The sequence below is a fragment of the Adelges cooleyi genome, unplaced genomic scaffold, assembly GCF_023614345.1.
Source record: "Adelges cooleyi isolate 19-005CV unplaced genomic scaffold, UGA_ACOO_1.1 ACOO_flye_CR_arks_rails_tigmint_CR_PRNA_247, whole genome shotgun sequence".
Classification (NCBI taxonomy): Eukaryota; Metazoa; Arthropoda; class Insecta; order Hemiptera; family Adelgidae; genus Adelges; species Adelges cooleyi.
The window spans coordinates 2,340,652-2,357,095 of NW_026095912.1; the positions used below are offsets into that span (position 1 = coordinate 2,340,652).

Consider the following 16,444-nt stretch of genomic DNA (forward strand, 5'->3'; position numbering starts at 1 on the left):
TTAAGGTCCGAAGAACTTAGATCTAGAAGAAGGAGGGGCTGTAACAGTACAGTTTTCTGCATAAATTCTGTTGACCACTTTTTATTTTTTGTAAGAAATGAAATGCAAATACTCGACTGCCGCTTAACCCCTTCTACCTTTCTGTCAAAGGGAGTTCCTTTGACCTAACCCACCTTTCAATACGGTTTCACCATCGAGAGGCATGCACGGCAAAAGGTCAGGAATGATCGGTTCGTGGGTTTTTTTTTTTTGTCAATTAGGACTTTTATATTCGATGAGATAAACCTCCTACCTAAAATAGGACCTAACCTAAAATACCATCAGTAATTCCTCGCTTTGAACAAGAAGAACTGATAACCGAAGCACCCGCCGAGTTTGAATAATATTGTCAACTTTAGATAAGTTTACAGAATACAATTTGTGTATATTTTATTGCAAATACAGAAACTTTACAAAAGTCAGCCCTAAGCAGTAAAATAGAACAGTTAGTATTTTGATGTCATATACAATATTATAAAACCACAATAAAATATAAAGTTTTCGAAGAGGAAACCTACAGAATATTGTAAAATCAGACCACAAAACGTTATGTTTTCAACGGAATATAACTCGCTATGGCTCGATGTTTAGCTAAATCAATAAAAGAACTTTTTTAAAAATTAAAAAATTAATTTAAAAATAATTATTCTCGGATTTTATCTAGCAAGCCAGTTAGAAGAAACAAATACCTACAAATTCTACAATAATTCAGTAAACCAAATCTTAGTTGAGTCAAGAAATAGAATAAAAAACTCTATTTGAAAAACAAATTTCACAAGCTGATTTTTTAAAGAAAATTATTCAAACGTACAAAACACTGAAAATAACTCAAAAGAAAATTGTTTTTTTTTTTTTAATTTGAGGAGATTATTTTTACATTATTTTCATTTTACATGTATTTAAACTATTTTCTATACCTACTTGTTCGATTTTCTACTGCGGTATAGTTTGAAATACAAATTTCTGGAAATATAAATTTTTTTTTACTATTGTGTTCATTGTAGTGTTGGACATTATTCGAATAATTACTCTTATCGCTAATCTCTTATCATCTGTTTCTCATCACGTATTTCTTACAACTGTCTCTTATCACTACTCCCTTATCAGCTGTCACTTATCAAACGTAATCGATTTTGTACCGCGAAAAAGTCCACACAACTTTTGAATTGATCCTACAGGCTAAAAGAAATTCCTTTATTGCATTGTTTTCAATGAAAGATCGGATATAGATTGTTTTGGTTTGTCATCTAAGACATTCGGGCTTTGCTTTAGTATACAAAAAGGCACGTTTTGTACATCACAATTATTAATGGAACCGTTAATTTTAGGGGTGTGTATTACTTAGGCAATTCAAATACCAAACGAGGAAAAATATATATTATTTTTTAACTCTATGCATATATTTTCATAGTTAAAGGTGGTATAATATTTTTTTTTTATTCTCAATACAAACCGAGTACACAGTTCATGTTGTAATGAGAACACTTAACACCGCATTGAAGGCGATCGATTTCATTCATACAAAATAAATTACACAAATTATTGAAAAAAATAAAGTAAAGAAGGATAACGTTCAGAAGTGTTTGCGTCGAGGAAACGTGTTAGAGTGTAATAATAATATTTTATTATTGTGTTTGAGTGTATTGATTAAAAATATATTGCTGTCGTTTGGTAAAAATATATGTTTTTGCAAAAAGGACACACAAAGTAGTGAAATGGGTTGTCAGGTCCTGTAAACAAAAACAGTTATCAATAGATAAACTAATTAACTTAATAGTTTATCGACATTTTCTCAGCCTACACAATTCTTACCTAAATAACAGAATAATGATTTTGTTGAATAATGATTTTTTTAATACTTTTTTGTTTACAATATCAGATCAATTCAAATAATTTTATTGTTATTTTAAGAAAAACTCCTAGGTATTTACTATCAACATTTTATTTTTCAAATATGATTAACTTGTTTTTTTTTGTCAATTTTATTAGCTGGACTCTCATTGAAATACCTACGTCTTAAATAAAACAATTTTTTTTTAAACTAGACTGAAAATAAATTTGATTTTACTAATATTATTATTAGTGCGACCAATAAATGTTGCAATTGAACCAAAAATAATATGTAAATACCATTATTAATTTTATCGTTTTGTTTAGGTTTCACTTTACAATCGAATATTATTATTTTCTTTTTTTTTCTCTATTAAAGCCTGTTTTTTAATATTATATTGTGTGATTGATTAAATTGTGTACCTTCTCATTTCTCCCATTTAGATATTATATTTTATTAATTACTGCCGTTGGCCTAACAATAAAAAAAAAGTAATAACAATATCGTTAAGGAAAACTGCAAAAGTAATGAAAATTTATATATTTCTTCCCTTCATAAAACTGACGGAGGATCAAATACTAAAACGTTATTATTTGTATTATTATTATTATGAAAGTTTATTATTCATTTTTAAGTTAACTCGAAAAACATTAGCTATTTTACCACTATACTATTACTATAACTCGTCAACAAGTTAACTTGATAACACTTTTTAATTGAAAAAAGAAAAATAATGTAATTTTTTGCGTTCAAAATAAATGTCTGAAGTGAAAAAACCCATAATCAATTATATATAGTTTCAAAGTTATAGATAAAAAAAAAAGATAAAAATATTACAGTGAATGTAATATTATTATTATCAAATTAGTACAGCCATTTAACTGGTTCACTCCGGTCGTTGACTGTGTAAAACACTCAATTTTTAAGTTATAACTTCAATCCATAATATTGTTAAATATCAATAGTACAAAAAAAAAAAATCCAATTGGGGTTTTGTTAGATCAATTTATATTTTATTAATTATGTCATACCAATACGGTTTCTAGATCCTGCGCTAAACGGCATGGATCCATTTAGGTGTCGATCGATACACTGTTCTGGTAAAAATCGATCTGGATTAAATATTTCTGGGTTTGGATACATTGACTCGGCACGATGCATTAAATGAATTGGAATGACTACAGGGACATTCTGCAGGTATTATGTGGTTTTCTTAAGTATAATAATACTTTGATGACTTTAAGCCTTGTATGGAAATGAAGTTTTTGAGCATACTATGGCTGGAACACTGGGGTAAAGTCTCGTGGTTTCTTTTTATTACTCGTTCCCCTACCTGTATGGCTATCATCTTCCATTGTGGCATCTCGATCAGTGTCACCGAATATTCCCTGAAGCCCTTCACGGATGTCGTCTTATATACGTCAGGAGTAATATAAATAGGTGATAAATGTTTTTTTTTTGTTGGGCATTATTTTCAAAGAACTGTGTGACTATATTGACATACACACATTAACTTATTAAGATTACCAATAAAATTAGCGACGGTATTATGGGATTAGGTATTCGGTAAAAATCTACATAAATATAAATGTCACGAATTTGCTGTTATCCTAAATTCTAAGTAGTAGTTTAAGTTTGTATATCCCACTATCAACAATTAAATACATTAATTGATTAATTTTTCAATATCATATAAAAAAATTACCTAAACTTTACTACCTTAATTTACATCACCGCCTAAAAAAGGCTTCAAACTGTGTTCAATAAATAAAAAAGATTATTTATTAATAAATAATTTGTAAAATATGGACCAAAACTGTTCATATTTCGTTGTAGATAAGTTAAATATACATATTAATAAACTAAGCACCTGGATGTTTTGATTCATGCCGATGTGAATCAATTTCATTGTCATAGCTATTGAAGATGTATCGTGTCCTTCAAATAGAAAAGTGTCTACTTCTTCCTGAACGTTAGCATCTGTCATTGAATTTGGATGTTCTTTGGAAATTCTGATTAATAGGTCGAGGAATGAATACACTTTTTTGTTTCTCTAAATAATTACAGTGTTTTAAATGATGTATACCAAAAATAAATAGTAATTATAAATAAACAAAACTTTAAACCCTTAGTCTCGGCAATTAGGTTTTTTTGGAATAAATAAGTTTTTGTTTTCTTTCTTGAATAACCTAAAATTTGATATGCGTTAAAAATAGCACAAGAATATTATGTTGTGTATGACTGTCGAATATTTAGTACTTTAATTACATTTTTACTAAAGGTATGTAGTACTTTTAACGATTTATAAAAATCTCTACCGCTAGTACTGACGTTGAAAATCGTGTCGCTCCAAAGCCAAATTGTGAATATTCTTTTCATAAGTATATGACCAACGCTAGTAAAATAAAACATGAAATTATTCCTGCTTTTACACTTTGAGCAGGTTAAGCAGAGTAATAAATATAATATATGCAAATTACTAATTTTCGTTCACAAAAAAAAAAATCAGTCCATCAAAGTAGTGATATATTTTACATTGTGGCCAAGTCTGATATTTCTTTAGTACATAACATAACTTCACTCGCACTTTCATGAGCCATCTGTTTTTTTTTTTTATATTGCTCAACACTTGGCCAGTTTCTGAATGTGACACAGCCTTTCTAGATGTGAACTTAATGCTTCATACATTATATTTTAACAATATAATCAGGGTTGGATTTATGGGATTAAGTGTGTGGTAAAAATCTACATAACTAGGAATTTGGGGAGTCTTCATTATGCTTAACTTTCTATAGTGGTTAAAGTTATTTTATTTGTCGATGTCCCGGCAAGGCTTTGCACTAAACCGTTTGCATGCTTGTGGGACTCATAAGTCAGTAACTCTCATCGCGTTTGCCATTTCTCATCTAGAACATTACAGTATTTAATATTCGACATAGGCAATTAGGCAAAAGATCATAGCAGTGCTGGTCAGAAGCCCTTTGTTCAACCCGGGATGGACCATTCTGTAATCCGGTACTTTGGCAATATGTTGAGTACAGGAAAATATTATCTCTTAGACAGCAAAGTATTTCTTCTAATATCAATAATTAGGCACATTGTAATTAACGCAAACCTGTATGTATGGTCCAACTTCGATTTCGTTCATTAACTTGTTTACAACATAATGTAGCAAACAACTAATCAGTACATGCAATTAATTACGCTCGTTTTATATTTAATTTTAGATACAAAAAACCAAAGTCAAAGTCAAACGTCCTGGCTACCAGGTAAGAATAATCCTATGGAAAATAGTGTTTCCAATGCAAATGAATTTGAACTTTATTAGGTCAATATTTATTTTAGCATAACATTGTAGGACTACATGCGATAAGAAGAACACAGTTAATTAAAGTTTACAAATAACAATTTGATTATGTATGCATAACACGGTGTGTCTTATATGATATGATAATGATAATTTATTACTGATATTTGTAAAATCACGTAGAGATCACTTATAAATAAACAGGTATTTGCTTGACTTTAGAACAAAATTTTTTGACCTAGAGAAAATGTTATTTTAGTCGGACGTCAATGGTTAAAGTGTTGTACCATAATAATATAATATAGCAGCCCAGATTTGTTTTAAACAATGACACAATGCACAATGATTTGACACTCAAGTTGTTAAATTCAAAATCCATTCAAAGCACGTCGGTCTCAAATCTTAAGTACCTCGGTTATGTGTTTACATGATTGAAAAATATTGTTACATTTGAATAATCGACTAGCATCTAGGACCAAACCTAACCCACAAGCGTTATATGATTTCGTTGAGGTTGGTGGTTTTGATAAATTCTCGTGTGTTGCAGATGTTTGACGGTTCATTGTTAGGCATTTGTATCACTTATTTATACTATTTATGGCCTATTTAATCAACAAACAATTATCGTTATAATTATTTTTAATATAATACTATTCTATTTGAACTTGTGCGTATCTTGATAATGTATATTGATGTACAAATAAACAAATAGGTTATTTTTATTTCTCAACAACTAACATTGTGAGCAGTGCAACAGTGTGTGATTCCATACCAGCGTTAACAGTTCTCTGATCATCCATAGTCATCTCGCAATGAACTGGCTGAGCATATTCTCCGGGTTTTTGGCTTCAGGTTCTTCCACAATAATATGGACATTGATTATCATATTGCTGACTTCCGGACTGTACATAATGTATCAGGACAAACGGGCGATCGAACGTCGGAAACAAATATCTCTACTACCGAGTATAACAAAAACCCACTGGGAAGTACTCAAGCACACATGGCACGCCGCTGGCTTGAGTCCTAAAGGTAATAGTTTTGTAAAATATTAAGAACTTTTCAATTTTTTAGTGGATGCCTAGGATTTAAAATTAATAGAAGAAAATATATAGTTTTAATTAGAAACATTAGTATTAAATATGAAGTTAACATTTTAAACGGAGAAGATCATTTTATAGCTATAGCCATAGCTCTACATCTATAGCTGTAAACTACTTAGATTTACTTTAATTTTTAAATTTACTTGAAATTTTTCATGCGTTAAAATTCAGCAATCAAAAATTTAGTCTGAAAATTTCAGCTATGATACCATATTTCACCAGCGTTCTTAAAACAGTCGGACCACTGGTGCATTTCAGTGCTATAATACGTGACTACATCATTATATGCGACCCAGATGACATAAAGGTTTGCGTTAATAACAATGTTCCTAATTCTTAATACAAGACGAAATACTTTATTGTCTTATAGATATTATTGTCTAGTACTCAACATATTACAAAAGGACCGGATTACAGGATGCTCGAGCCCTGGTTGAACAAAGGGCTTCTGACCAGCACTGGTATGATCCATCGCCTAATTGCCTACGTCGATTATTAAGCGGTCGCTATATTTTATGATTAAATACTGTAATGTTCTAGATGAGAAATGGCAAACGCGAAGAAAGCTACTGACTAATACATTCCACTTCAAAATTTTAGAAACATATATACCAGCTTTCAACAAGCATGCAAACGGTTTAGTGCAAAACCTAGCCAGGGCATCAAAGAACGACCAACTTGTCACGAACTTAGACTCTCACGTGACTCTATGTGCATTAGATATTGTATGCGGTAAGTTGAGTTTCGCGTTACCTACAGCCTTGTAGAAGAGAGAGAGTGTTGATTTAGTTGATGTAGTACTGACGCTGGCATTAGTTTAAAGATGAGTAAATGATAGATGCATTGCTCACAATAACTTAATCACTGCATACCAATAACAATTTTTTCAAAAAGTTATTGCTATTTTTTTTTTTAACCTTTATACAATTTTTCTTCAACATACTATCATTCAAAAATCATATATTTGATGATTGTTAGGTTATATAATACCACTCTAGATTGATTTTATAGAAACCATAACGGGCGTGAGCTTGAGATCTCTGAAACTTTCTGCAATTTTCTCAAATTAGTACCGCAAAGGCACTGATTAAGACTATCAATGGTTGTTTTCTTGATTTTCTACAACAATCATATCCACATTGTGGCCAAGTTTGCTCTTCACTTATACTTTCAAGAGCAACACGGTTTTTTTTTTTAATTGCTTAACACTTGGTCAGTTTTTGAATGAGGCATAAAACAACATAGGAGTTATGTGGGTGATGGGAATGAGAAAACTCGGAATAAAAGAAAAAAGTTTCACAATATTATTATACTTAATATTTCTACACAAGCAACATTGAGCTAAAAGATAACAAATTGCTAAGTCAATGCAATACTTGAACGGCAGTATTAAGTTCAGATCTAAAAAGGCTGTGTCTCATTCAAAACCTGACCAAGTGTTGAGAAAAATAAATAAAAAAAAAAACAACAGAATACCTAATGGAAGTAGGAGTAAAGCGAGTTTATGTACTAATGAAAGAACAGACTTAACCACAATGTAAATACCTCATTTTTGATGGGGTGATTTTTATTTGTGTGCAGAACATGGCTTTTTTTCACGGTTAGGTTCTTGTCGAGAGTCGTATAAACCTTTCTTGATTGATGTTATAGAAACAATACTGGGCGTGAGCTTAAGATCTCAAGAAGGACAATCCATCGATTATGTTAAGGCAATAACAACGTAAGCAAATTAGTAATTTGCATATATTATATTTATAACTCTGCTTCAGCTGCTCAAAGTGTAAAAGCAGGAATAATTTTGTTTTATTTTACTAGCGTTGGTCATATACTTATGAAAAGAATATTCACAATTTGGCTTTGGAGCGACACGATTTTCAACGTCAGTACTAGCGGTAGAGATTTTTATAAATCGTTAAAAGTACTACACACCTTTAGTAAAAATGTAATTAAAGTACTAAATATTCGACATTTATACACAACATATCATTGTGCTATTTTTAACACATATCAAATTTTAGGTTATTCAAGAAAGAAAACAAAAACTCATTTATTCCGAAAACCTAATTCCCGAGTCTAAGGGTTTAAATTTTTGTTTCTTTATAATTACTATAAATTTTTGGTATACATGATTTAAAATACTGTAATTATTTATAGAAAGAAAAAAAGTGTATTCATTCCTCGACCTATTAATCGGCATTTCCAAAGAACATCCAAACTTAATGACAGATGCTGACGTTCAGGAAGAAGTAGATACTTTTCTATTTGAAGGACACGATACATCTTCAATAGCCATGACAATGGCATTGATTCACATCGGCATGAATCAAAACATCCAGGTGCTAAGTTTATTTATTTATTATTTAACTTATGGAAAACGAAATATGAACAATTTTGGTCAATATTTTACAAATTATATATTAATAATTAATTTCTTTATTTAATGAACATAGTTTGAAGACTTTTTTAGGCGGTAATGTAAATTAAGTAGTAAAATTTAGACAATCCTTTTTTAAATAATATTACATTTTACAACTAAAATCTTCGAAGTCATGTATTAATAAGTATTATTCAATATAATCCAAAAAAAAAAAAACAATTATCACCTATTTTATATATCTCCTGACACATATAGAACGGCATCCGAGAAGAGCATCAGGGAATAAAAAAACAAAAACTACTACCTACTACGCATTTAGGATAATAGCAAATTCGTCACAGTTATATTTATGTACATTTTTAACGCATATCTAATCCCATAATACCATCTTTTAATTTATTGATTAATCCTAATAAGATACTATGTGTCTATCAATATAATCACATAGTTCTTTAAAAATATAACTCATCGCCTATTTTATATAATTTCTAAAATTTATAGGACGACATCCGAGAAGAGCTTCAGGGAATATTTGGTGACAGTGATCGAGATGCTACAATGGAAGACCTTAAATCCATGTCGATTTTAGAAAGAGTAATAAGAGAAACCATGAGACTTTACCCCAGTGTTCCTGGTGTTACGAGAAAACTGAATCAACCATTACGGCTTAGTATGTTTAAAAACTTAATTTCAATTCTATACTCGACTGGAAATTATCAAAATATTAATATTTTAGAAAACCACATTATACCTGCAGAATGTATTATAGCCATCCCATTTTGTATTTTGCATCTTGACGAATCAATATATCCAAACCCAGAAGTATTTAATCCCGATCGATTTTTACCAGAGCAGTGTAACGATCGACACCCATATGGATACCTGCCGTTTAGCGCAGGACCAAGAAACTGTATTGGTATGATATAAATAATAAACAAACTAATCTAACAAAATCTATTTAGATTGTCATTTTAAAAAATAATTGGGAATTACTGTTTTAACATTTTAGGTCAGAAATTTGCAATGTATCAAATGAAGACTGTAATATCAACGGTTGTTAGATACAAGCATTTGGAAACAATAGGAACACAAAAAGATATTGTTGTTTTACCACTGTTGGTATTAAAAGCTGACGCTTTGCCCAGTTTAAAAATAACACCTCTTTTCGAAAATCAAAGATCAAATCACTTGGTACTGTAGAAGACAGAAACATTAAAAAAAATATACTTTAGAACATTAGGCCCTCACATATCCTGTAGATTATAGTAATAATCAGTAGATAATAATAAAAGCAAATAATTTTTATTTAAATTAGTTAATTATATTTATTTGGTAAATTAATTTAATTCATCTTATATTAAAATGGCCATTGGACGATTACCTGTTTAGGACACTTCACCTTTTTCTTCCTACTTAAATATTTATCTATAAAAACAGCTGTTAGAGTAAATATCAAATACTTTTTACTTCATTTTATTAATTATCTATTTTATAAATTTTAAGCAAATTAATTTTAATAAAAAAAAAAATGGGCCAATTGTAAGAGTATTCAAAAAGTTTAATTATGTTTTCTGAAATGTATTAACCAGCTGACGCTTATAGTAAGTGAATAGCCTCGTATGTAATATTGCTAAGGCCAATAGAAATATTGCTTAGATAATAACACTGGTGTTCACACATTTCGGAACAAAGCTAATTCCGGTCTATCGACAGCCGAAAAATTACACGAAAACAATAATATTATTTTGTTATACATTAGTGAAGGACCTGTCGTTTTTGGCTTTCAAAAAAAAAATATAGAGAGTAATGCGACAATATCGACTAGAGTTTTGTGCTAAGCAACATGTCCCTCAGTCCTCCCCCTGAGATTAATTCCTTTAATTAGGAACACATGTCTATAAACAGAATGTTTATAGACCTAATAATGTTTGTCGACTGGGGTCTGAGTGGCGCACTAAGGGCCGATTTGTGTTTTTGCAAACATCATATTATATTACCAAGAGTGTTGAACGAGTACAATAAATTTGTAAGGTGGGTAATAGTCGAAACACAAAAAAAATACACAAGGTTAGAAGTTTAAGGTTACTGCTATAATTGAATAATACTTTTTATTTTACTTAATTATACATATTTTAATTTAATTTGATATTATTAACATATTATAATAGTGAAAATTTGCGGTAGTGATTATATAACATTTCATTTTTTGGTGGTCAAGATACGATTTAGAATAACAGATAAGGAATAATAAAAAACCATTAAAAATAGTGTGAACATCTTGCACAATAAACATATTAACCTTGTTAACATTTCTAAAATAAATTGCACATCATGGACAGTTTTAAATATTAAAATCTAAAAGATCTATACAACTTTACAGCCGAGTAGTAGAGCATAAGGAGGTACTGCAGCTGTAGTATAATAGTGATCATAAAGCGAAACACAAAAAAAATACACAAGGTTATAAGTTTAAGGTTACTGCTATAATTGAATAATTCTTTAATTTTTCCATAAACATTAATATTGAAATATGATTTGATGTTATACACATTATATGGGAAATAGTGAAAATTGACAGTAATGAAGAAATAATATGCTTATTGTTTGGTAGTTACGATACGATATAAAACAATAGATATTAAAAAAATAAAAAAATGTCGTGAAACTTCTAAAACAATGGACATATTGACCTTGTAAACATTTCTAAAATAAATTGCACATCATGGACAGTTTCAAAGATTAAAATCTAGGAAAAAAAAAAATTTAGGTTTTCGTAACCTTCTGTTTGTTAGTTTGTGCACGATCGTGAAGAAAACAATTTGAATTGATGCACGAATATCAATATTAATTTAAATTTATTAATAAATAATTAGGCATATTGTTTTTATTTAACAAATACAGAATTGACTACAATGGTCATTAGCTATTGTAAGGGTCACATACAACCCCCATAGTTGTAGTTTTGCATATATTTAATCAACATTTTAATGTATGAGTATTATGATAATTTATGAAAATTATGTGTAATAGTATTTTTAGGCCCTTTTTTTAATTTAAGAGTATTATGATAATTTACAAATAAATAAATAAACATTTTCTTACTCAACAACTTACATTGTGAATGCAACAGTGTGTGATTCCATACCATCGTTAACAGTTCTTTGATCCATAGTTAACTCGCAATGAACTGGTTGAGCATATTCTCTGGAGCTTTGGCTTCAGTTTCGAACATTTCTATAATAATATGGTTATTGCTTATCATATTACTAACTTGCAGACTCTACACAATATGCTATGACGAACGTGCGATCGAACGTAGAAAACAAATATCTCTACTACCGAGTTTAACGAAAACCTACTTGGAAACTATCAATTTTTTATGGCAAATAGCTAGTTTGAGCCCTCGAGGTAATATTTTTGTAATATATTAAGAATGTTTCAATTATTAGACGATGCTTAATTAAAAAAATGATTTGTTCTGATATAGCATTTACCAAATATTTTTTAATGGCTTTATGTCCCTTGCTATTAAAATATATTTAAAACATAAAACGTTTTTTAAATATTCCTTCGAAAATAAACTGTATAACGTACTCAGACAGAAACTGTTAACAAAAACTATGGATGAAAAAATTGGTAATCTTCTTATCCTCCTTACTTGAATTGTGAATGATTGTCTTAAATAGCAGGGAAATATATATAACTTTTACTATTGGAAATCATTTACTTTTATATTGTATTAAATAATAGTTTCTTAATAACTTGTTTGCCGATGACTTGAAAGTCTTTGATAGAATTGATTCAATAGCTGACTGTCAGTCTCTACAAAGTGAACTTAATGCTTTGATTACTTGGTTCAACTCAATTGGATTGCAGTTTAACTGTGAAAAGTGCCACTCAATGTCCTTTATGAGGTGTCGGTCTGCTATTATCTTTACCTATGCCATCAACAGCATTAGCCTAGAGCCGGTAAATAGCATAAAAGACCTAGGTGTCTTATTTGCCCCCGAGCTAGATTTCCACGCTATTGTAAGGTTCACATACAACCCCCAGAGTTGTAGTTTTGTATATATTTGATTACTTCTTTAATTTATGTGTATTATGATAATTTATGAAAATTACGTATAATAGTTATAAACTTAAATAATTTACATTTATATTAAAATATTGCAGTTCAATAAAATTGGATTTTCTTTGACATTGAGTTTAACATTCATTTTTGTACAAACGTATATTGTGAATGCAACAGTGTGTGATTCCATACCATCGTTAACAGTTCTTTGATTCATAGTTTTCTCGCAATGAACTGGCTGAGCATATTCTCTGGAGCTTTGGCTTCAGTTTCGAACATTTCTATAATAATATGGTTATTGCTTATCATATTACTAACTTGCAGACTCTACAAAATATATTATAACGAACGTGCGATCGAACGTAGAAAACAAATATCGCTACTACCGAGTTCAACAAAAACCTACTTGGAAACTATTAATTTTATATGGCAATTAGCTAGTATGAGCCCTCAAGGTAGTATTTTTGTTATATATTTAGAATTTTTCAGTTATTAGTAGATGCCTAATAAAAAAATGATTTGTTCTGATATAGCATAAACCAAATATTGTTTAATGGCTTTATGTCCCTGGCTATTAAAATATATTTTAAACATAAAACGTTTTTTAAATATTCCTTCGAAAATAAATTGTATAACATACTCAGACAGAAACTATTAACAAAAACTATAGACAAAAAAATTGGTATTCTTCTTATCCTCCTTACTTGAATTGTGAATCATTGTTTTAAAAAGCCAGGAAATATATATAACTTCTTACAAATGGTAATCCTTTACTGTTATATTGTATTTAATAATAGTTTCTTAATAACTTGAGTTGTACAGTTATATTAGTTACTTATTTCATAATTCACTGTAGTAAGTCATATAAATCAAGAGGATTGAATACAGTTTAAATTAATGTCCAATTCCCGGTAGAAATGATCAAATTTAGTAGACGTTTCAGGGGTCACAGGCAAATGTAAAAATCATGTAAAGTAATATACAATTAGTTATTTTTATTCACGTCCCTAGTATAAATCAATAAATATAAAGAATTATTCCGTTGTCGAAAATGTAATTACTCAACTGTCCGAAAATTTCAGATATAATACCCTATTTCACCAGCGTTCTTAAAAGTGTTGGACCATTAGTGTATTTCAATACTATAATACGTGACTACGTATTTATCAGCGATCCCGATGACATAAAGGTTAATATACATATAAAAGGACATATACGTTAATTACAACAATCTTCATTCTTAATACAAGAAAAAATGCTTTTTTATGCTATAGATATTATTGTCCAGTACTCAACATATTACCAAAGGACCGGAATACAGGGTGCTCGAACCTTGGTTGAACAAAGGGCTTCTGACCAGCACTAGTATGATCCATCGTCTAATTGCCTACATCGATTATATTGCGGTCGCTATATTTTATTATTAAATACTGTAATGTTCTAGATGAGAAATGGCAAACGCGAAGAAAGCTACTGACCAATACGTTTCATTTCAAAATTTTAGAAACATATATACCAGCTTTCAACAAGCATGCAAAAGGTTTAGTGCAAAACTTAGCCAATGCATCAAAGAATGACCTAATTGTCTCGAACTTAGACTCTCACGTGACTCTATGTGCATTAGATATTGTATGCGGTAAGTTGAGTTTTGCATTATCTACAGACTTTAAGGAGAGAGAGTGTTGATGTAGTTAAATCTGAGTACACGGCAGTGCGCTGGCGAAGTTCCAGCAATGCCAATGTACCTTTACACAAACCAATTCAACCAAGTTTTTCTTCAAAATTCTATCATTCATAAATCATATATTTGATGTTTGTTAGATTATACATACCGCTCTTGATTGATTTTATAGAAACGATACTGGGTGTGAGCTTGAGATCTCAAGAAGGACAATCCATCGATTATGTTAACGCAATAAAAACGTAAGTGTAATCAAGCAAAAAGTAATTTGTATGTATTACATTTATAACTATGCGTAAATACCTAAATGTAAAATTATGTATGATTAAATGTTTTGTTTTATTAGTGTGAGTCATATACTTATGAAAAGAATGTTTACCATTTGGCTTTTGAATAACACGATTTTCAAAATCAGTACTTTGGGTAGAAAATTTTTTAAATCGTTAAAAGTACTACATGCATTTAGTAAATATGTAATAAAAACACAATATTATCGACAGTCATACGCAACTTGTCATTCTTCTATTTTTAACACAAATCAAACTTTAGGTTATTCAACAAAGAAAACAAAAACTTAATTTTTCCGAAAACCCGATAACCGGAACTAAAGGAGACAGCAAAAAAGTACAATCATTCCTTGACCTATTAATCGGAATTTCCAAAGAACATCCAAACTCAATGACAGATGCTGACATTCAGGAAGAAGTAGATACTTTTCTATTTGAAGGACACGATACCTCTTCAATAGCTATGACAATGGCATTGATTCACATCGGCATGAATCAAAAAATCCAGGTGCTTAGTATATCTATAAATATATATTATCTGAAATGAAATATGAACATTTTTATACGTGAACTATTATTAATAATTAATCTTTTCATTTATTCAAGCATTTTTTAAGTAGATGAAGTAGTCAATTATAGGCAATTTTGTTGAATATTATCTCAATTTCAACTAAAGTTTCCGAAGTAATAAAATAATAACTAATATTATAAAAAATTATTCAATTTAACTATTTAATTGTTCATATTGAAATAAAAAAACTAATACTACTACCACGAATTTAGGGTAATAACAAATTTATCACATTTATTTTATCGAATTCCATCTCTAAGTTTTTTGATTAATCATAATAAGATAATATGTGTCTGTCAATATAGTCACATAGTTCTTTAAAAATAATGTGCAATAAATAAAAAAACTCTTATTACCTATTTTATATAACCGGTGATATTTATAGGAGGACATCCGAAAAGAGCTTCAGGGAATATTTGGTGACAGTGATCGAGATGCTACAATGGAAGACCTTAAATCCATGTCCATATTAGAAAGAGTAATAAGAGAAACCATGAGACTTTACCCCAGTGTTCCTGGTGTTACGAGAACACTGAACCAACCATTACAGCTTAGTATGTTAAAAAACTTAATTTCTATACTCGACTTAAAGTTATCAGCATATTAATATTCTAGAAAACCACACAATACCTGCACATAGTATTATAGGCTTTTCGATGTATATACTACATCGTGACGAGTCAATGTATCCAAACCCAGAAGTATTTGATGCCGATAGATTTTTACCAGAGCAGTGTAACGATCGACACCCATATGGATACCTACCATTTAGCGCAGGACCGAGAAACTGTATTGGTATGATATATATAATTAACAAATGAATCTAACAAAACCAATTTGGATTAACATATTATAAACCATAATTAATTACTGTTCCAGGTCAAAAATTTGCAATGTATCTAATGAAGACGGTACTATCAACGGTTGTTAGACACATGAAATTGGAAACACTGGGAACACAAAAAGATATTGTTGTTTCTACACAGTTGGTATTAAAAGCTGATTCGTTGCCCAGTTTAAAATTAACACCACTTTTCGAAAATCATAAGAAAGAAGTACCTGGGTCGCTGTAGTGGAGTTATTCTTATATATACTTTTATGTATAAGCAGTTGTGGTTAAGGGATATTTATGTATTTTTTAGTATAAAATATTATAACATCACGAGTGTAGCTTGA

At 29.8% G+C, this 16,444-nt stretch overlaps 1 protein-coding gene across 1 annotated transcript; it reads left to right on the top strand.

Annotated features, from left to right (window-relative positions):
• The first annotated feature begins 2,755 nt into the window (after window positions 1–2,755).
• Window positions 2,756–16,408, top strand: LOC126836950 (uncharacterized). The gene is made up of 23 exons (XM_050570671.1): window positions 2,756–3,067; window positions 5,098–5,139; window positions 5,890–6,209; window positions 6,481–6,587; window positions 6,651–6,741; window positions 6,821–7,012; window positions 7,862–8,000; window positions 8,096–8,222; window positions 8,299–8,359; window positions 8,435–8,616; window positions 9,159–9,327; window positions 9,394–9,573; window positions 9,667–9,848; window positions 12,914–13,184; window positions 13,812–13,918; window positions 14,004–14,094; window positions 14,174–14,365; window positions 14,583–14,652; window positions 14,757–14,883; window positions 14,960–15,205; window positions 15,654–15,822; window positions 15,884–16,063; window positions 16,148–16,408. The coding sequence occupies exons 3-23, from the start codon at window positions 5,990–5,992 to the stop codon at window positions 16,339–16,341; spliced, it is 3,297 nt and encodes a 1,098-aa protein (XP_050426628.1). The 5' UTR covers window positions 2,756–3,067; window positions 5,098–5,139; window positions 5,890–5,989; the 3' UTR covers window positions 16,342–16,408.
• The last annotated feature ends 36 nt before the right edge of the window (window positions 16,409–16,444 follow it).